General features: G+C 43.5%; 1 protein-coding gene across 1 annotated transcript in view; it reads right to left on the reverse strand.

The window, feature by feature from the left end:
* The window catches only part of LOC135207243 (GTP-binding protein Rheb homolog), a 97,172-nt gene extending 74,092 nt beyond the window's left edge, over positions 1-23,080 (reverse strand). The window contains exon 1 of the mRNA XM_064238879.1: positions 22,739-23,080. Within this exon, the coding sequence (XP_064094949.1) occupies positions 22,739-22,787 (49 nt within the window). The 5' untranslated portion in view covers positions 22,788-23,080. The remainder of the gene's footprint in view (positions 1-22,738) is intronic.
* Positions 23,081-23,316: the final 236 nt, after the last annotated feature.

Here is a 23,316-nt window from a genome sequence, read left to right on the forward strand (position 1 = left end):
CCCCCCTTTCTTCTTCCTAGGCCAAGTCGGAAAAAGATGAAGAAAAGATTCCCCCACAAAGGAGAAACAGAAAGCACAGGAAGCTTGCTGGCGGGAGAGAGAAATGACAACAAAGGGTTGGCAAACAACAAAGGGCGTCGTCGGGGGGTAGTAACCCCCAGACGAAGCCTTGGAAGCCTTCCTTCATTAGTGCTTCCTATCAAGTCCAGGAACAACACTCCACACACGTATCATCCCTGGAACACTCACCCTCAGCAATGCGTGCAAAGGAAATGAGGGTCCACCTCTATAAAAGATCTGAAGTTCCCACATTTCTGTCTGCCCGCCAACTCCTGGACAACCTCACTGCGATAAGGCGGCTTTCTTTGGCTTTACTGGTTCGTGAGTTTCCATTATAATAATAGGCAACACAGACAATCACAAGCATATACCCACAACTGAAAATAAAGACTGATCCCACTGTGAAATAGAAGATAAAAACAGCGAAACAGGCAGGCAGAGAGCAAGTGGTTACATGTCTTCTCCATGCGTCAGTCTAAAGCAAATTGGAATGTTTACATCTGGTCGGGAGGTACCAGACCAGTAGTTAACTACCTTGTTTGAAAGTTCACCAGGCATTTCAAGACTCTGCCCTAAGTAATTCCTATTGTAAAGGACTAAGGATTTATATATCATGTAGGAACAACTATGCTTTTTCAGAAATTAAATATGGAGGATGAACCCAAGGAAATACTGGTATTATTTTATTTTACACCAGTTCCAACTTATTTCAATTTAACACTTATAGTATTATAAATGCATTTGGCATAAAATTAATCAAAGTTTGCCACTGAACATTTTTGGGGGGAATTCACCATACCTGAAAGATGAATGCATATATAATCACATCCACAAAAAATTTCTAAGTGTTTTGGTTTACTTTGACACTGACACAGTTTGTGCTCTGATGTGTTTGTTTTTCTTTAGAATCGCATTGTGGTTCTGATAATTTTTTCCCCCCCCTAAAATTGCATTGTGGTTAGTGATGTCATATGTCTAGGAGTCTGTGACCAGGGGAAAATCTTATAGGTGTCAGACATTTTCTCTTGTTATATTTTGGTCCAAGTATTTCATGGAGTGAAGATATGTCCAGCTTAGGTTCTTCCTGTAATTTTGATTATTTTTGGTTAACTCACAATTTTTATGAAAATGAATCAAAATACATTGATTTTTTAAGGCAACATCGAGTGTTACCTGCAACGGTGGAATGTTTAAAGTGTAATAAGCAATGTTAGAGAGGGAATCATTTCTGATGATGATGATGATGATGATGATGATGACGACGGTGATGATACTGTAAGGGAGCCACAATGATCTCGTTCTAGATACGTATAAGCCATAGGATTTTTATTCAAGTGTTTTGTCCTTGCAATAATATAACTCCTATAAATTCTTTGCTGACCCTACCATTTGTTTGTATACTTCCTGCTGTCAATTTGAAAGGAAAAATGTAAATTTACCAAATTGGCAACAATGACTTGCTATTCCCAGCACACATTAAAGGTTATATACACTTGCTTCAGCCGTACAATTATTAAAAATAAAAAACCATTTACTTCAGCAATACAATTATATATAAAAAAAGAAAGTCAATATAGTAATATAGACTTAGATAATGAAAAGTGCTAGCAAAAAAAGTACAATTTTTTTTTTTTTGTCATAATCAATTCACTAAACTGTCGTCTGCTCAACTCGTGGACTCTGGCTGCCAGACGTACAAGGCTGAAAAATGATTCCCGCCATGGCTTTGCAGAACACTAACTAAAGTATTTTAAATGAAATTTGGAGTGAATTAAGAAAATACTGTGTATAATTACAATCAAATAAGCACTGTGGAGTTTCAGTTGTGATGGCAGTAGGGATAAAACCATCGATTACATAGTAAAAATGCACTACAGTTCAAACCATGACCCCGGGAATAAGACCTCTCATATTTTCATTAATATAGGCAACAAAATGTTGTTTTATTGTGCTGATTACCACTAGAATCTTGAGTAATATCAATAAACGTTACACATATACGCAAATACTGTTCAAATGAGCACTGGGGAGGCTGGGAAGGACGTGACCGCGACTGTTGAACCGACTGGCACTCGCAACCATACCATGCCAAATTGGATTTTAAAAAACTGCCTTGAAATGATATTGTTAAGATACAATAAAGTTTTATACATACTTACCTGGCAGATATATACTTAGCTATAGACTCCGTCGTCCTCCGACAGAATTCAAACTCGCGGCACACGCTACCGGTAGGTCAGGTGATCTACCATTCCCGCCGCTGGGTGGCGGAATCCCAACCATTCCCGTTTTCTGAGCCAGATTTTCTCTTACACCTGTCTCCTGAGGGGAGGCTGGGTGGGCCCTTAATCGTATATATCTGCCAGGTAAGTATGTATAAAACTTTATTGTATCTTAACAATATCATTTTTATACATGCGACTTACCAGGCAGATATATACTTAGCTGATTGACACCCTTGGTGGAGGGCGAGAGACAGCTATATATATAAACAAAACTTCTAATAACGGAAACAACAATTGTTGTAGGATATCAATCCTTGGTTCTTACCTGTTTGGGCTGAAGACTTCATGATTACTGTCATTTAGTCTGCCTGCCTCAAGAGCTTCAGTGAGGTAAACCACCTATGACCGAACAGCCCTTCTGGATCATGTCAATGGGGGCTAGCCCGCTTACGCGACAGAACCTGCATGGATCGTACCAATGGGGCTTACCCGCTTACATGGCAGAGCCTGACCTGTATCTTATCAATGGGGGCTAGCCCTCTTACATGACAGAGCTTTAGGCTTTACATAATGCACAACGAGGAGACCAAAAGTTAATCCCGACCACCTGACCTTCCTAACCATGTTAAATCTAAGAACTGAAAAGGGTTCTTCCTATACCCTCTTTCAGTCAACCATAAAAACCAAACACCATAATGTTAAAATTACATAACCTAACTAATTAGGATTAACCTCAGCTCCTCCTCCCAGCACTAAATCCGCGGACACATATGCTCCCAGTGAAAAGCACTTCTCATAAGTAACTCTCACATCCTTTAGATAGTGAGAGGCGAACACTGAGTTACACTTCAATACGTGGATTCAATTAGATTTTGAGGGACCATGTTTTATGAAAAGCCATTGAGGTTGCTATGGCCCTCACTTCATGTGCTTTTACCCTGAGGAGTTTAAATTGTTCTTCACCACATTTAAGATGCGCTTCCTTAATAACGTCTTTAATGAAAAACGTGTGTTTTTTGATATTGGTCTTGTAGGATCCTTGACCGAACACCAAAGACTTTCCTGCGTACCTCCCAAAAGAGACTTTCTTTGTAAATAAAATTTTAGCGCTCTTACTGGACAAAGGGTCTTCTCCTTTTCTTCCCCCGTAAGAGAAGAGAGTGCCTTCACTTCGAAGCTTCTAGGCCACGGTTTTGATGGGTTTTCGTTCTTGGCTAAGAAGAGAGGCTTAAAAGAGCAAATTGCAGCCTCCTTCTTAAACCCCACTCTGCCCTCTAACGCTTGAAGTTCACTCACCCTTTTTGCCGTGGCTAAGGCGAACAGGAATAGAGATTTCCTCGTCAAATCCCTAAAAGAAGAATTATTGGAAGGTACGAATCTTTCAGACATCAAATAATGCAGCACTATATCCAAGTTCCAACTGGGATTTTTATTATTCTGACTTTTTGAGGTCTCGAAAGACCTAATAAGGTCATGTAGATCCTTATTGTCCGACACCTCCAGACCCTATGCCTAAACACCGAGGCCAGCATACTTCTATACCCCTTGATCGTAGATACCGCTAGGCCACACTTTCTTCTAAGGTAAAGAAGAAAATTTGCAATGTCGGTTATAGAGGTACTGGAAGAGGATAGCTCATGCGTCCTGCACCATCTTCTAAACACTTCCCACTTCGACTGGTACACCCGTAATGTGGATGGTCTCCTGGCTCTTGCGATTGCTTTTGAAGCTTCGCGAGAAAACCCCCTCGCTCTAACGAGTCCTTCGATAGTCTGAAGGCAGTCAGACTTAGAGCGGGGAGGTTTTTGTGATACCTGTCGAAGTGGGGTTGTTTGAGAAGATCGCTCCTTAGTGGGAGCGATCTGGGAAGATCCACTATCCACTCCAGCAACTCTGTCCACCCAATCTAGGGCTGGCCAAAAGGGAGCGATCAAAGTTAATTTCGTTCCCTCTGAGGAGGCAAACTTTCTTATTACTTCCCCTACAGTTTGAAGGCGGGAAAAGCGTACCCGTCTATTCCCTTCCAATCCATGAGGAGACCGTCTATCGCTATGCTCTTGGATCCGCGATGGGGGAGCAATAATTCTCCAACCTCTTGTTCCAGTTGGTTGCGAACAAGTCTACGTTCGGCCTTCCCCATAACCCCCATAACTGATCGCACACTTGAGGGTGGAGAGTCCATTCGGTGGGGAGCACTTGGTCTCTTCTGCTTAGCAGATCCGCTCGAACATTTCTCTCTCCCTGAATAAATCTCGTTAGAAGAGAGATCTGCTTCTTTGCGCCCAAAGCAACAACTCCCTCGCTGTCTCGTAAAGGGAGAATGAATGAGTTCCCCCCCCCCCTTGCTTCCTGATATATGCTAGGGCTGTCGTGTTGTCTGAATTGACCTGAATGATCGATCCTAATATCTGTTCTTGAAAGTGCAAGAGAGCTAGGTGAATGGGCTTTCAGTTCCTTTTTGTTTATGTGCCAGGACACCTGAGCTCCAGTCCAGGGTTCCCGACACTTCTTGCGAATCCAACGTTGCTCCCCACCCTACGTCCGATGCGTTCTGCAAACAACGCTCGGAGAGGCTCTTTATGTGCAAGGATATTCCTTGACCGAGTTTCTTCAGGTCTAACCACCACCGAAGATCTTGTTTGACCTTGTCCGTTATCCTGAATGACTCTTCGAGGTCCTGGGAACTTTGATCCCAGTTCTCCTTCAGATAATACTGAAGGGGTCTTAGGTGCAGTCTCCCTAGGGAAACGAACTGCTCCAACGAGGAAATGGTTCCCAGCAAACTCATCCACTCCCTCGCGGAAACAATGCTCTTTCCCTAGAAATCCTGACACCTTTGTAAGGCAGCGCTCTATTCTCTCTGTTGACGGAGACGCTAGAAAACCCCGAGAATCCATCCGAATCCCCAGATAAACTATGTTCTGCTGGGGATCCAGCTGGGACTTCTCGAGGTTGACTAGGAGTCCCAATGACTGCGTCATCTTTAATGTTACCGAAAGGTCCTCCAGACACTGTTGCTTCAACTTTGCTCGTATTAGCCAGTCGTCCAAATACATCGAGATTCTGATCCCCTCTAAATGTAGCCAATGCGCCACATTCCTTAGGATACCCGTGAAGACTTGCGGGGCCGTCGAAAGTCCGAAGCAAAGCGCTCGAAATTGAAACACTCTTCCCTGTGACATGAATCTTAGGTATTTCCTTGATGCCGGATGAATTGGCACATGGAAATATGCATCTTGAAGGTCCAGGGATACCATCCAGTCCCCTGGACGAAGAGCAGAAAGTACAGAGGAAGAGGTCTCCATCGAGAACTTCTTCTTGATCACAAGACGTTCAGCGCACTTACGTCCAAAACCGGCCTCCACCCGCCCGAGGCTTTTGGTGGTATGCCAGGAATAGACGGTTGTAGAAACCTGGTGAATGGAGATCTTGAACCGGTTCTATTGCCCTTTTCTGCAACATAAGTTCTACTGCTTGCAGGAGAGCTTGACTCTTGACAGGATCGTTGTATCTCGCTGTTAACTCCCTTGGAGTTCTTGTTAAGGGAGGATATTCCTTTGAAGGGGATGAGGTATCCTCTCTCGAGGATCGAGAGGGTCCAGCTGTCCGCCCCTCTCTTCGCCCAGACTCTGGCAAAGTTCGACAGTCTGGCGCCTACCGCTATCTGGAGGACTTCTTCTTTTCATTTTGCCTTCCCTGCAGGTCTCCTGGAAGGTCTTCCTCTGGTATCCGGTCTTCTACCTCTAAAAGGGGTTCTTGAGGAGGAAGAGGCTCCTCGAAAGGGCTGCTGAAGAGGTGCTTTATCCTTCTTTTGAAAAGGAACCGCAGGCTTGAACCTCTTTGCTGACTGTGTCAGTAAATCTGTGTGGCTTTTCCAGCTAAATGATTTTGCTACATCCCTCACCGTGTCCTGTGGGAAAAGGTGGTTCGAAAGTGGCGAATATAGCAAGGCCGACCTCTGTAGAGGAGATACTGACTTGGACAGGAAAGACCCATACACTGCTCTCTTTTTCAAAACTCCCGATCCAAAAAGAGCAGCCACTTCCACCGAACCGTCCATCACCGCTCTGTCCAGACACGATAATACACTCGATAATTCTTCCATCGTGACAAATTCGGGATCTTGGGCTCTCTTCGCAAGGGCTCCCAAAGCCCAGTCCATAAAATTGAATACTTCGAGCGTCCTAAAGAGTCCCTTTAGTAGATGGTCCAGTTCACACATCCCCCAAGTAGCTTTTGCTGATAGTAGAGCGCGCCTCCTTGAAGAATCTACTAAGGAAGCGTAATCTGCGTCTGCCGATGAAGGCAGTCCTAAGCCCATAGGTTCCTGGGTATCGTACCATCTTCCAGGTTTACCCGTCAACTTTGAAGGAGGGCATGAAAAAACAGTCTTGCCCGCCTCTCTTTTATTCTTAAGCCATTCTCCAAATCCTTTGAACGCTTTTTTCATACTAAGGGCTGGACGCATTTTTACAAATGAGGATGCTTTTGGAGACTTCGTGCTCGATAGCAAAGATCCTGGAGAGGGCGGATCCGCTGGTTGAAGCTTATCTCCGAACTCCTGCAACAACAACAAGGACAATCTCTTATAATCAGAGACTACTACATCCACAGGTAATTCTTCATCCGAGACTTCTCCGGCTGTCGGGGATCCTTTCGGAGAAGAGCGGTTCTTAGTTGTCGAGGGACTTCTGTCAAACTAAGAAGAACGTCGTCCGTGTGACAAATCCTTGCTACTACAAGGCGCAATAGAGTTCTTAAACGCACGAGATCTTCTCTCAGGCACCTGTTTCCTACCAGGTGAAGGGCTCCTACTCTCCGAAGAACTCATAAAGTGCGAAGGGGTCTTACTCTGACCTAAGCTCGTACAAGGAGCCTGGCGCCTACTCGACTCCTGACGCCTGCTCGACTCCTGGCGTCTGTTAGACTCCTGGCGCCTACCCGACTCCTGACGCCTGCTCGACTCCTGAAGCCTGCTTGATTCCTGGCGCCTGCTTGACTCCTGGCGCTTGTCGTGACTCCTTGTAGGCTCTTGACGCCTCTCACAAGACTCCTGGCGTCTGTTAGGCTCTATACGCCTGTGATATTCTTGGCGCCTACTAGGCTCTGTCAACTCTATGTTTCTAACAAGCTCCTGCTTCTTAGGCTCTTGACGCCTATCCTGATCCTCAGAAAGAGGAGTCCGACTCCTGACTTCTCCTAAGAGACGTAGCTGACCGCTTGCTCTGCGAGCGGCTACCGCTGGAACTTTCTTCCTATAGATAGGAGAGGATCGTTTAAAGGAGAACGAGAGAGTCTCTCCGGTGACGAGCGCCTGCTAGAGTGAGAAACTTCTCTCCTACCAGGAGAAGAAAATTTTGATCTCTTCACTGGAAGGGAGGAGTCTTTCCTTCGAGACGAATCCTTATGTAGAGCGCCTACCAAGGAGGATATTTGCTCCTGTAGATTAAGCAGGAAAAGCTTTGTCGGATCTTGAGGCGCTGGAGACGGTCTTCTCGCCCTCTTACTAGTCGAAGGAAAATCCTCTGGAAATCGCTCTGGGCTTGAATCAAAAGCGTCTCCTTTCGGCGCTACCCACGATCTCTTCAGAGGACGAGACTTCGAAGCAGAAGCTCCATCCACGCCTGGACGAGGAGGAGTCCGACGCAGAAAAACACTCTTCCAGGATGCCTTTTCTACGGCTATCCAAGGCAGCCTGGGTCGTTACTTCAGGGTCTGCTGAAGGGACGCCTGATCGTTGGGGATGCTCCACATCCTCCCTGCGGCTTTTGACATTCCTCCTCCCTGGTCCTGGAGTTTGGAAGCGGTCTAGGCCTAGGAGCAATGCGGAGCCGATCAGACGCCCCCTCCCACTGCACTGGGGTCACTGTATTCACTGACACTCTTACCTTGTGTTTCCATAGCTTTAAGCTGCTCCTGAAGCTCCCTGATCGAGGATCTCATTTTTTCCATTTCTGAAAGAAATGATCCTTAGATTTCAACACAGGAGAAGGGGCTGAGGTTATGGGGAGAAACATCATCTAGTTTGTTAATTTCTGATTCAGGCTCAAAAGAACAAGATCTACTCGAGCTTCTAGCTGACGCTTTCCTGGCTCTATCCTTCTCTCTTTTCTTAATATAAGAAGCTAAATCCTTCCATCCTTGCTCCGAAAGCCCTTCACATTCAGCACAAGTTCTATCAAACGCACATTCAGACCCTCTACATTTACTACAAAGCGTATGAGGATCTACCTCTGCTTTAAACAACTAGTTCTGCATTCTTCCCTTGCACCAAACCCTAAACTTAGTGTTACTTTAACTTCAGCCATCTTAATAGAAAAACCAAATCCAAGTCCTAATCCAGTCCAAAATAAGCGTATGCCAATCCCAGAGAATAAACAAGAGTACAGGTACTATCCGACTTACAACCTACTCGACAGACGACCACTCGTACTTACAACCTTACTTCAGACAGTTGACCATTGAGTTACTTGGCACTGCGCCATCTCATGAGAACTCTCATCACTCAGGCATGAGAACTCTCATCACTCAGGCAGCATCAGTTTGAGTTACCCTGCCCTATCTGCAGCATCATTTGGTATTAACTGTACTGTAGGACTGAATTGCAACCCAATTTTACGTAAGAATCGACTTCTGAAATGCATGCAAGAACCTAACCCCATTGTAACTCAATGCCCGATTGTACGTAATATATACTATTACATAAATGATTAAAATGTATTAGTAGAAGTATATATGGTAAAAAGATTGAATAACGATTGTTACATTACATACAGTGCTAAGTAGGCACTTTTATATAGCAAAGGTTTGATAGTATACCCATACCCAGTATGTTGGCCACTTTCTAAGGTTCGACTTACATCCATTCTGACTTACAACCAGTGGGTCGGAACCAAACTTGGTTGTAAGTAGGATAGTACCTGTACTTCACCAAATGAGTCCAACCAATTCTCGGCAAATGAGCAGAATTCCAATCAGGAGAGACCAAACAACAGTTGTTGCCGGCCTCAGCGACAGAGAAAATCTGGCTCAGAAAACGGGAATGGTTGGGATGCCGCCACCCAGCGGCGGGAATGGTAGATCACCTGACCTACCGGTAGCGTGTGCCGCGAGTTTTGAATTCTGTCGGGACGACGGAGTCTATAGCTAAGTATATATCTGCCTGGTAAGTCGCATGTATAAAAACCATACTTTACAAATACCTCACATGCTTATTTTAGTTTGCATGGAGCTTTCATATATCTCATTATGTTGATGAAACTTCAATCTACTGCATGGTATGCTTAAAAATGTAATTGTATTGTTGTTTCACCAATTAGGGTAAAACACCGCTGTGCGGACAGGCGGACACTGTACCGTTGCGCAGTCACTTTCCCCCCAAAAAAACTTTAGCACTTCCAGTATCCTGAATTAGATGCCAGTCATAACCCAACCAGCATGGGAGCAACAGCTTGAGACCTCTACTTTCCTCTCGAAGTAAGTGTTTTCTCCCAAGTCACAAAATAATGACATAATTTCTGATTAAACAAAGTTAATGAAAGTCTAGCCATGCGCAGTGCAAACTTACCTCCATGACGCTTTCGAAATTTTACTTAAAACACTGTATCTTTAGAAGATTGACACCATCTTGATGTCTGCGGAGTCACTTCTATCAACAAACATGATATTGTCATGTTACAATAAAGTTTTAATACATACTTACCTGACAGATATATACTTAGCTATAGACTCCGTCGTCTCCGACAGAATTTCAAATTTCGCGGCACACGCTACCGGTAGGTCAGGTGATCTACCGCCCTGCCCTGGGTGGCAGGACTAGGAACCATTCCCGTTTTCTAATCAGAATTCTTCTCTTCCACCTGTCTCCTGCGGGAGGCTGGGTGGGCATTATCGTATATATCTGTCAGGTAAGTATGTATAAACTTTATTGTAACATGACAATATCATTTTTATACATTCAACTTCCCTGCCAGATATATACTTAGCTGATTAGCACCCATTGGTGGTGGGTAAGAGACAGCTAACTACTGAAATAGACAGGTAAACAACATATGTTGTAGGTATTAATAAACCTTGGTTCCTACCTTATTAGGCTAAGACTTCGTGGCTACTGCCTTGGAGTCTGCTTAGCCTCAAGAGCCTCAGCGAGATATTGATCTATGGCTAAGAGTTCTTGTGGGTCTGCCAATGGGGTCTTATCCACTTACTCGGCAGAGCCTAAAGGCCTTTGTCATTGGGTGCTATTCCACTAACATGACAATACACCTTGTTTCAAGGAGCACAACACCGATCCCGATCACCTGATCCTAACATCCATGTTAGTTCTAAGATTGCAAGGAGTTATCCCGAACTCCTTACAAACAACCAAAAACTCGAAACCATAATTACACGTTCATTTATACAAAATATACAAAAAAAAAAATTTTTTTTGTACTCCCCCACTAGCCATACATACTCTTGATCCCCTACCAGCAATGACACTATGCGCCCGTGCGACATCCCGTGAGCTTGCTAATAGAAAAACCAAAAGCACATATCTGACAAGAGGGTTTATGTACGATAAAATCAAAATATTTTTAAGGATCAGTCTTTGCTCCAAGACCCAGCACTGTATCTGCTGATACAAATGGACCTAGAGAGAAGCACTTCTCATAAGTCACTCTCACAATCCTTCAGGTAATGAGATGCAAACACTGAATTGCACCTCCCAATAAGTAGTCTCAATGATATTTTTAATGATATTTTTAAGAGACATATTCTTTTGGAACGCCAAGGACGTTGCTACTGCTCTCACCTCATGGGTCTTAACCTTTAGAAGACCGAAGGATTCCTCCGAGCAGTTCTTGTGTGCGTCCGTAATTACGCTTCTCACAAAGAAGGCCAAGGCGTTTTTGGACATGAGTCTTTTGGGGTTCTTCACAGCACACCAAAGACCTTGTTGACAAACTCCCATCTGTCTCTTCCTCTCTAAATAAAATTTTAGAGCTCTCACTGGACAGAGAGACCTCTCTGTCTCTCTGCCTACGAGGTTAGATAGACCTTTTACTTCAAAGCTTCTGGGCCAAGGTTTTTGACGGGTTTTTCGTTCTTCGCCAGAAAACATTGTCTGGAACGAGCAGATAGCAGCATCTCCTTTGAACCCACCCCACTGTGGAATCCAGAGCGTGCAATTCGCTCGTCCTCTTGGCTGTAGCGAGAGGACAACAAAAAGGAAAATAAGCATTTCCTAGTGGACGTCGCGGAAGGAAGCCAGATGTAAAGGCTCGAATTTATCCGAGGAAAGGAATTTCAGGACCACGTCCAGATTCCAACTAGGTGTTCTAGGAGTTGCTGCTTTTGAAGTTTCAAAGGATCTAATTAAATCGTGTAGATCTTTGTTATCTGCAATTTCTAGCCCTCGATTTCTGAATACTGAAGACAGCATGCTTCTGTATCCCTTTATTGTTGACACAGATAGGTGTGATTCCTCTCTCAGAAAGAGGAGGAAATCGGCAATATTAACTATAGAGGTACTGGAGGAGGACAGCTTCTGACTCTTACACCACCTCCTAAAGACTTCCCACTTCGATTGGTATACTCTTCTCGTTGAAGCTCTGCGGGCTCAATCGATAGAGCCCGCAGCCTTGCGAGAAAAGCCCCTCGCTCTGACAAGTCTTTCGATAGTCGAAAGGCAGTCAGAGCGAGTACCGGCGGGGAGGTTGTGATTGAAACCTCTCGAAGTGGGGTTGTCTGAGTAGATCTGGTCTGTTTGGAAGAGATCTGGGGAAGTCCACTATCCACTCCAGTACCTCCGTGAACCATTCTTGGGCTGGCCAAAATGGGGCTATTAATGTCAACTTCGTGCTCTTCAAAGGTACGAACTTCCTGAGCACTTCCCCCAGGATCTTGAACGGGGGAAAGGCGTAGGCGTCCACTCCCGAACCAATCCAGGAGAACGCGTCTATTGCGAAGGCTCTCGGATCTTCTACTAGAGAGCAAAAGATCTCTACTCTTTTGGAGAGGAACGTCGCAAACAGGTCTATGTGAGGTCTCCCCCACAGGGAACAAAGACTTCGACACACTTCTTCGTGTAGAGTCCATTCTGAGGGAAGGACCTGATTCCTCCTGCTCAGTCTGTCCACTCTCACATTCTTTATCCCTTGCACAATCTGTGAGGAGAGTTATGCCTCTTTCTTCTGTCCAGGTTAACAGGTGTTTTGTTAACTGAAAGAGGGAGAAAGAGTGCGTGCCTCCTTGCTTGCGTATGTAAGCCAGAGGCCGTGGTGTTGTCCGAGTTTATCTGTATCACCCCGCCTCTGACTATCTCTTCGAAGAACTTTAAGGCTAGGTGTATGGCCACTAGTTCCTTGCAATTTATGTGCCAGGACACCTGTTCCTTTGTCCAGGTGCCTGACACCTCCTTTGCTCCTAGCGTCGCTCCCCATCCCGACTCCGAAGCGTCGGAATATAACACTTGGTCTGGGTTCTGCAGGGCAAGCGATACGCCTTCGTTCTTTTGAAGAGGAAGGATCCACCACTTCAAGTGATCTTTTATCTCTTGTGGAAGCGGGGGGTAAGATGTCCGAGATTGTCCCGTTGTCTTCCAACACCACACCCCTTTCAGGAAAAACTGAAGAGGGCGAAGGTGAAGCCTCCCCAGAGAGAAGAACTTTTTCTAGTGAGGACACGGTCCCTAAAAGGCTCAGATAATCCCTCGCTGAACTGCTCTTTCTCTCTAAGAAGCTCCAGATTTTCGACAAACCTCGAGTGATTCTTTCTCGCGAAGGAAATACTCGAAACCCCGAGAATCTATCTGAATCCCCCAGATAGACCAAGCTCTGGCTGGGGTATCAGCTGCGACTTCTCGAGGTTCACGATTAATCCCAGCGATTCTATCATGTTTCTTGTTACTGATAAGTCCTCCAAGCACTGAATCTCGACTTGGCCTGATCAGCCAGTCGTCTAAGTAGAGGGAGATGTTTATTCCTCTAGGTGAAGCCATCTTGCTACATTCGCCATCAGGTTGGTGAATACCTGCGGAGCTGTAGACAGACCGAAGCACAGAGCCCTGAATTGAAAAATCTTGTCTCCTATTTACAAACCGAAGATATTTCTTTGACAAATGGCGAATGGGAACGTGGAAATACGCATCTTGCAAGTCCAGAGAGACCATCCAATCTCCTGGACGAAGAGCCGACATTACTGAGGCGGACGTTTCCTTACGGAACTTCTTCTTTTTCTGAACAAAGCGATTCAGAGCGCTTACGTCCAGTACTGGTCTCCACCCCCCCCCCCGATGCCTTTGGTACTAGAAAAAAGGCGATTGTAAAATCCCGGGGATGTGGATCCTGCACAAGGTTCGATGGCCTCCTTTTCCCACATTTGTCCACCATTTGAAGGAGAGTCTTTCTCATTACAGGGTCTCTGTACCTCGCTGACAGTTCCCGAGGCGTAGATGTTAGGGGAGGACTGTCCTCGAAGGGATTACGTATCCTTTCTTTAGGACCGAGACTGACCAAGGGTCGGCTCCCCTTTTTGCCCCATACTCCTGCCAAAGTTCAGGAGTCTGGCGCCCACTGGTGCTTGAAGGAGCAACAAGTCATTTAGTTTTCTTGAAAGGTCTGAAGGAAAGACCTTCCTCTCTTGTCAGAGCTCTTCTTTCTGCAGGGGGAACGAGCCGCCCTGCACCTCCCACGAAAGGGCTGCTGAGGAGGACGAGAGTCCTTCTTAATCGTCGACACTACAGGGCGCTCCTTTCTTGGACGTTTGTACCAGTAGGTCTTGTGTCGCCTTCTCAGTTAGCGAGTGAGATATATCCTTCACTAACTGAGAAGGAAACAGATGATCCGACAGAGCGAAACAATAAAGCAGTCCTCTGGCTCGGAGGAAGAAACCCCTTTTGATAATAGGGATCCATATACTGATCTCTTTTTCAGAAGACCAGCACCAAAAAGGGAAGCCACTTCTCCCGAAACCGTCCTGTACTGCCTTGTCCATGCAAGACAGGACGCTATGGAGAATCTCTGGGTTTTTAAGAAACTCCGGATCTTTAGATTTGTTGGCCAGAACTCCGAGTGACCAATCCAGAAAATTGAACACCTCTAAAGTGACAAAAAGTCCCTTTAGAAAGTGGTTCAACTCCGAAATGCTCCAACGTCGATCTGACCGATCCTAAAGAGTGACGTCTAGAGGCCTCCATAAATTGGAAAAGTCCGCATCTGCCGAGGCAGGAAGAGAAAGACCCATAGTCTCTGTCCCATACCAAATACCTCTCTTTCATGGAGTTTTGGAAGGAGGCGTGCAGAATACAGTCTTTCCCAACTCTTTCTTCTTGTCCATCCAAGAATCTAAAGAATGGAGGGCCTTCTTCATAGAAATTGCAGGCTTCATTTTCAGAAAGGCCGAAGATTTTGCCGTAGCCGAGCTCGAGGAGAAGGAGGAGCCGCCGGACTAAGAGAGTCTCCAAACTCTTGTAGTAACAATGAGGCTAAGACCTTATAATTCGAGAGTCCCTCATTTGCAGGAGGTTCGTCATCAGACAAATCGTCCAAAACCTCGATCAGACGAAGGAGAAAGCTCTCGTTTGGAGGAAGAGTCCTTCCAAGACCTCCTACGATCTGAAGGAGAGGAGCTTCTATTTGGAGAAGAGTCATAAATTCCAGGAATGAGTCTGCGACTCCTGCCTCCTGGCTCTTGACTCTTGCCTCCTGCTCCTGACTCCTGCCTCCTGCTCCTGACTCCGGACTCCTGCCTCCTGCCGGTCCTGGACTACTGCCTCCTGACTCTGACGTCCTGCCTCTTGACCTCCTGACTCCTGCCTCTTGCCTCCTGGCTCTTGCCTCCTGCCTCTTGCCTGGATGACTCCACACTCCTGGCTCTTGGCTCCTGCCTCCTGGGTGACTCCTCACTCCTGGCTCTTTGGCTCCTGCCTCCTGGGTGACTCCTCACTCCTGGGCCGCTGCCAGACGCCTGATCGGTTCATCCCACGTTCGTACAGGAAGCCTCACCTCGAGTAGGAGCATCGAACCTGGCGGCAGATACCTCCATACGTCTGGAGGATCTTTTGACAGGAAGGGAAGAGTCTTTCCTTCTAGGAGGCTCCTTTGAAAGGACTCCTACAAAGACGAAATCTGCTCTTGCATAGCCATCATGAACCTCTTCGTAACCTCCTCTTTATCCTCTTCGGGAGGAGGGGAAGGAGGAGGGGGGAGGAGATCCATAGCCTCCACCTCCTGACTCCTTCTAACTCTGGTTGACAGAATGGCTCTTCTTGCCTTCTTAACTCCCGAAGGAGACTCCTCAGGGAAGTTTTCCGGCTCGAGTCAATCGTCGGAGCCTTCCAACTCCTCTTGAGTGGTCGAGAGCGATCTGAATCCCTCCAATCACGTCTCGGAGATGAAGATCCCGACGAAAAGAAAAACACTCACGCAGGACGCTTTTGCAATAGCGATCCTTGGCAGTCTGGAGTGTCACAGAAACCCGCCGAAGGGACACCTGGATCGGTGGGGATTCTCCACAACCTCCTTTTCGGTTTTCGACATTCCTTCTCCTCTGGGCATGTGAGCTTGGAAGAGGTCTAGACCTAGGAGCGTTGCGGAGCCGACCAGATGCCCCCTCCACTACACTGGGGACACTCATATCACTGTCCACTGAAAAATCACTAGCCTTACCTTGCAGGGCAGCCATTTTGTTTTCCATCAACTTGAAGGCTGCTTTTAGATCCGCAAGTTCTTTCGCTGAATCTACAGGTTCTGCAATAGGAGAAGGGGCTGCAATGGAAGGAGAAGTAGCAATACTTATCCCTTGGGGAAGATCCCAAGCTAGGAATTAGTTCATTAGATCTCGAACTACTTAAACTTCTATAAGAAGCCTTCCTCACTCTTTCTCTCTCTAACTTTTTCAAATAATTAGTTAGATTCTTCCATTCATTCTCACTCAAATTCTCACATTCCTTGCAAGTATTAGTGGAAAGAACATTCATACTCCCTGCAAACCCTTGCATACAGTGTGAGGGTCTACCGAAGCTTTCGGCAACCTCACCTTACAGCCTACATTCACAACAAGTCTCACAACCATTCCAGTATCAGACAGTTTTTATTTTTTAAAGAAAAATCCAAAATCAAGTCCACAAAAACAGGTCCACAAAAGTGCGTATGCCAATCCAACAATCCAGATACGTCGCCAAAGTCGGTCAAGAAGATCAATTGCCGGTGAAAAAAAGAAAAACCATCGAGAGGAACCAACAACAATGTTGATGGTCCGGGCGACAGAAGAATTCTGATTAGAAAACGGGAATGGTTCCTAGTCCTGCCACCCAGGGCAGGGCGGTAGATCAACCTGACCTACCGGTAGCGTTGTGCCGCGAAATTTGAAATTCTGTCGGAGACGACGGAGTCTATAGCTAAGTATATATCTGGCAGGGAAGTTGAATGTATAAAATTGCCCATTTCTTGTGCTAAATCTACACCCCACTCATACCCTTAGATGCTGGGGCACTTTCTTCACAACAAACTTAAATGACAAGGGTGTATCGGCCTCCGGACGCGTAAACATAGCGATTGTTTGGGAAGAAGAAAAGTGCACTAGATAATATTTAAATAATTAAAGACCAGAATAAGGTTATGAATTGCATATACGTATTTATTACGTACTCATGATAATTCATTTGAAAATCTTTGTTGTTGTAAAACCAACCAGATTCCTGATACAAATTCCATCAGTTTTGCCAATTGTTTTCTGTTTACCCTCCAAACTTGGGATAAGAGTTACACAAAACCATGGAAATAAGTGAATTTAGTGTACCTATTTATAATATAGATAGCACATAAATATTAGGGCAATTTTAGAATTCATGGAAACAGTTTGTAAAGGCATCAGCGTTTGTGTTAAGTTCCACTAAATTGGCAACGATGACTTGCCATTCCTAGAACGTATTAAAGATTACATTTGTTTCAGCCATACAATTATTAAAAATTAAAAACAAATTCTTTAAGCCATACAGTTAAGAATTTTTTTAAAAGTCAAAATAGTAATTGACTTAAATAAATGAAAATGCTAGCAAAAAATACAAAATTTTGTCATTAATTCACTAACCCGTTGTCTGCTCGACTTATGAATTCTGGCTGCCAGACATACAAAATTAGTCCTGCCATGGCTTAGCCGTAAAGAAACTCGCATATTTTAAGTTAAATTTGGAGTGAATTAAGAACGAAACATAAAAAATTACAATCAAATAAGCACTGTGGAGTTTCAGTTGTGATGGCAGTAAGGATAAAACCACTGATTACGAGGTAAAAATGCATTTCAGTTCAAACCATGACCCCGGCAATAAGATGTCTCATACTTTCACCTAATATAGGCAACAAATGTTTTATTTTATTGTGCTGATTACAACATATATCTTGAGTAATATCAATAAAAGTTACATAGACATGCAAATATTTTTCAAATGAGCGCTGGGAAAGCTAGAAAGGACGTGTCCGCAAGTGTATGCCCCCGATTGTGCACGCGTCGATACCACACCATATTGGATTAAAAACTGCCCTGAACACATATTTTACGAAGACTTCACATGCTTATTTTACTTCGTACGGCAGCTTCATATAGGGGGAAACATCGCAGAGGAGCCATTGTCATCGCGTGGCTCAGCCTTATTCACATGATATTTAATTGGTGAAACAAGAATACAATTACATCTTTAAGCATACCATTTGAGAGATTGAAGTTTCATCAACATAATGTGATATATGAAAGCGCCATACAAACTAAAATAAGCACGTGAGGTCTTTGAAAAATATGTTTTCAAGACAGTTTTGAAATCCAATATGACGTCCACCGACTGAGGTGCCGTTCGTAACCACAGCCAAGCCACCATCTTTCCCAGCCTTCCCAGCACTCATTTGAACAATGTTAGCATATATATGTAACGTTTATTGATCTTACTCAAGTATGCAGTTGTAATCAGCACAATAAAACATTTTGTTGCCTATATTAATGAAAGTATGAACTACTTATTCCCGGGGTCACGGTTTGAACTGAAATTCATTTTCACCTTGTAATCGGTGGTTATATCCTCACTGCCATCACAACTGAAACTCCACAGTGCTTATTTGATTGCAATTGTACATATTTTTGTCTTAATTCACTCCAAATTGCACTGAACTACGTTGCGGTTCCTGGTTCCTAAGCGCTCACTCCACAAACACAGTTACGGGCAGCACACGAGTACTAGGTTTGTGAGGTGCAAAGCTTTATTCCCTTAATTGTTTACTTTACCCAATATTTAGTTTAACTTTACTTTGTTACTTCAAAATGTTTATTTAATTCATGTCTATTATCCCTTTTTTGCAACCAAAATTTACCCGGCAAAATGACTCATCGTTGCCAATCTAGTGGAGCTTCACACATACGCTGATGCATTTACAAACAGTTTCCAAGAATTCTAGTTGTCATAGTAATGCAATAATGATAAAATTGCTCTAATATGTATATATACTACAAATAGATATGCTAATTTCATTTATTCCCCAGTTTTGTGTAAGTTTTATACCCAGTTTGGAGGGTAAACACATACCAATTGGCAACACTGATAAACAATTGATGAGCACGAACAATGCCGCAGGTACCGTTCACAAGCAAAACTGTTGATACTTGAGTCAGAAATCTAGTTACTTTTTTAACAACGAATATTTTCAAATTAATAATCATGAATATGTAAAAATATTTATGCAATTCATGACCTTATACTGCCGTTAAACTATTTATTTAAATAATTATCTAGTGCACGCTTTTTTCTTCTACCAAAAATCGTAGTTTTCTTAAAAAATTAGTGGTTGGAAGTCGTCATTTATGATTTCTGTGAAGAAAATGCCCCAGCGTCTATGGGTACAAGTGGTGTGCGGATTTAGCCCATGGAATGGGAAGTTTATTGATACAAGCGACTCCGCAAACATCAAGATGGCGTCAATCTTCTGAAAATTCCGAGTTATAGGGTAAAACACCGCATGGACTGGCCCAACACAAAGCCTGACCAAACGGTCACGGCATGCCACCCTCCAAAAAAGTACTTATACCGCGTCCTGACACCGGAGATGGGCGTCAGTCGCGACTTCTTGTTGGTGAGAGACGGAGCTAAAGACCTCTACTCTCCTTTCGAAGTAAGTATTTTCTCCAAAGTTAGAAATTAAGGCCAAATTCAAAGCTTTAAACAGAGGGTAGTGAAAAGGGTGGTCAACGCAGTGCAAATTTCACCAAAACACTTTCAAAATATTTACTTTTGCTTAAATATCTTAGAAGATTGACACCATTTCGATGTTTGTGGAGTCGTTTGTGTCAACAAATTTCCCATTTCCTGTGATAATCAGCACACCACTTGTACCCATAGACGCTGGGGCACTTTCATCACAACAATCAAAACACGGTCACTGCCACAACGTTTTTAAGGAACTACTGTTTTGGTAGAAGACGACGATGAAGCGTGCACTAGATAATTATTTAAATAAATAGTAAAACATCGATATTTTACATATTTATGATGATTAATTTGAAAATATTTGTTATTGAAAGTAACTCGATTCTGACTCAAATTTAAGTATTATTTTTCGGAATTAGAAACATTCTTTCAAGTCCTGTATAATCACGTCACGACATCTTGACTTTCGTATCAATTGTAAATGAATTGCTATACTACTCAACTTTCTTGCAGAACAGTTTACCAGTTATTCATGCAGATTGTTATCAGCTATTCATGTAATTGTTATAATCGTAATGCGCATATATATCTTTATTATTTACTTTTTGGATATATGAAGATGTTTTACTGCCGGATTACCGCCGTAGTGTGACGCAATCGCTTTCGGTCCCTGGGCCTCTGTCTGTTTTCGCACCATAAGAAATTAATGGGGCCGAATTTACAATGACCAGAAAGTCGTTAAAAGAGGAAAGTTAGCATTGAGGGGCATATGTTTTGATTGAGAAAAATACAAATTTATGCAATAGCTAGCTTGTAAAAATACTTGATTACAAAAAACTTGATTGACAACTAGGCAGCATACCTACTATGGGTCGAGAGTGCACGCACGTTTTTTGGCATATTCTGTAACGAACACTCGTATCAGAACGAGATTTTGCTATAGTGTATTACATCCGGTGCCATAATTTATAAGGGTATCGTGAATCACTAATCGTAAAGAATAACGACACTTGTCCTTAGACCAAAGACAAAAACTCCATTATCCAGAAATGGATACCAAAACACCCGCGTAAAGCTCCACCTACCCTCTCCCCCCCACCTCCCACTGCCCCCCCTGTCCTTCCTTCCTTCACCTTCCTTTCTCTCTCTCTCTGTTGCCAATTGGTATGTGTTTCACCCTCCAAACTGGGTTATAAGACTTACACAATACGTGGAAATTGGTGAAATTAGCCCATGTATTGAAAGTATATACGTTTTTGTACATTAAAATATTAAAGAAATTTTCTCATTATTACATTACTATGACAACTAGAATTCATGGAAACAGTTTTAAATAATGCATTGGCGTATGTGTAAGCTCCACTAATGTGGCAACGATGATTGCCATTTCTAGCATGCAAACATTAAGGTTACTTTTATTCTGGCATACAGTTATTTTAAAAAATCAAAATACTAATATAGACTCTAATCAATGAAATGTGCTAGCCAAAAAAAAAAAAAAAAATTATAATCCACTTATCCGTTGTCTCCTCCACGATGGTTTTCGGCCAGCCAAGGGGGATGGTTAGGGACAAAGGTTAGAAACATTTAATTGTATCTACTTTAGAAAGATCTGTAATTTTTCGGGGTAATTTGGTTGCAAAAAAGGGATAATAGACATGTATTAAATAAACATTTTGAAATAACAAAGTAAAGTTGAACTAAATAATGAGTAAAGTAAACAATTAAGGGAATGAAACTTTGCAGTGTCGTCGTTCTGCTGCTCGTAACTGTGTTTGTGGAGTGAGCGCTTATGAACCAGGAACAGCAACTTGGTTCAAGCGCAGTGTGGAGTGAACTGAGACCAAAATGTGTATAATAACAATCAAATAAGCACTGTGGAGTTTCATTTGTGATGGCAGTAAGGATTAAACCACTGATTACAAGGTAAAAATGAATTCAGTTAAAAAACCATTGGCCACCCCAGGAATAACAAGTTTCATACTTTTCACTAATATAGGCAACAAAATGTTGTTTTATTGTGCTGATTACGACTGCAATCTTGAGTAAGAACAATAAACGTTACATATATACTATGCGATCAATAAACGTTACATATAGTATACGCTAACATTGTTCAAATGAGTGCTGGGAAGGCTGGGAAAGATGGTGGACAGTCCGTGACTAGACCAGCCAGCCATACGATCGCCGCCATATTGGATTTCAAAACTGCCTTAAAAACATATTTTACAAAGAGCGTCACATGCTTATTTTAGTTTGTATGGGGCTTTCATATATCACATTATGTTGACGAAACTTCATTCTTTTGAATGGTATGCTTAAAGTTGTAATTGTATTCTTGTTTCACCAATTAAATATCGAGTGAATAAGACCTGGCCAGCGTGATGATGGTGGATCGTCCGTGATTGTTTACCCTAAGTAAAAATTTCAAAAGCGTCATGGAGGTAGTGTGCACTGCATATGGCCAGACTTTTCATTACCCTCTGTTTAATCTTAAAAAATATGGCCTTAATATCTAACTTTGGAGAAACAAAATACTTACTTCGAAAGGAGAGTAGAGGTCTCGAGCTCCTCCTCTCACCACCAACAACTCATGACTGATGACCACCTCCAGTGTCAGGACGTGTTAAAGTACTTTTTCGGAGGGTGGCCTCAAATATGGTAGTCAGTGGCTCGGCTAGTTCAGTCGATTGTTTACCCTATCTTATTTTGTTGACGAAACTCTAATCTTGTGAATGGTATGCTTAAATATTGAATTGCGTTGTTGTTTCACCCATTAAACATAGTGAAAAATGTGATCATTTGACGGATCAATGTCCGCACAGCGGTACTTTGCCCTTGAGCGAAAAAGGGTGTTCTTCTCGCGCTCAATGAAGATCGAGAGGAAAGTAGAGGTCTCAAAGTGTTGCTTACGGAGGTTGTCTTGTGACTGACATCTAACTTAGGTTACTGAAGTGCTAATTTTATGTTTTGGGAAAGTGGCCGCGCTCCCGTACAGGTGGTCGCACAGTCGGTTTTTTTTTGTTTTTTTTACCCTACAGCCTAACCTAGGAATTCAGTGAAAAAGGATGGCCTATCCTGAAGTGCAATGAACGTCCCAATGATAGCCTACCGAAACCTCTACCTATGGCAGGGGGGCTGTTCGCCCAGCCCCATGAGAGGGGGAAACGACGAAAGGCCACAAATTCTGAAAATGTGACTCATGAGACGAAGGACATTATTCACCTCGGCTCCCTCCTATCAGCCTCTCACCCAAAGGGGTAACTTGGACCTGGTGACTTACCAACACTCCTGTAGCCCATGACGGCTACCTTCCTGTTTTTGGAGGGCATGATGGTGGGTAGTCTAAAGGCGGCTCATCCAGAAGAACACGAAATGCCCAGCAATCTCCTGCGACGCGATCTCCCAGCCTACAGTTGCACAACTTTCTTCCTTCCTCTGCTCTCGACGCGCTTCTCCTCGAGTTACACCTAGATATATCGGTCACTTGGCCTTCCTACTTAACATTATTGTACAATGGTAGAAAAATATCTGTTACGAGGCCCTTTGTCACGGCAAAATACTCTTAATGACGATGGCTTGGGAGGCTGTTGTTATCTCATGTTGTGCTTGCTAGTAATAACCAGGACGGACACCAATTTGATATAAAAACACTTATTTTTCAATGAGATATTATTTATTCTAATTTCAACCTTGGGTCGATACGTTCCCATGCGAAATAAACCGCGACAATTAATTTTAGTTTTTATCTTTATCGGGCATAGAATGACATCGGTTCGTTTCAACAAATAAATATTCTTTTAATATTCTTCAGCTGAACGCCAGATCAGCTGACGCCCAGCTGCTCCTCTTGCGCGCTTA

This window comes from Macrobrachium nipponense, chromosome 32 (assembly GCF_015104395.2).
Source record: "Macrobrachium nipponense isolate FS-2020 chromosome 32, ASM1510439v2, whole genome shotgun sequence".
NCBI lineage: Eukaryota > Metazoa > Arthropoda > Malacostraca > Decapoda > Palaemonidae > Macrobrachium > Macrobrachium nipponense.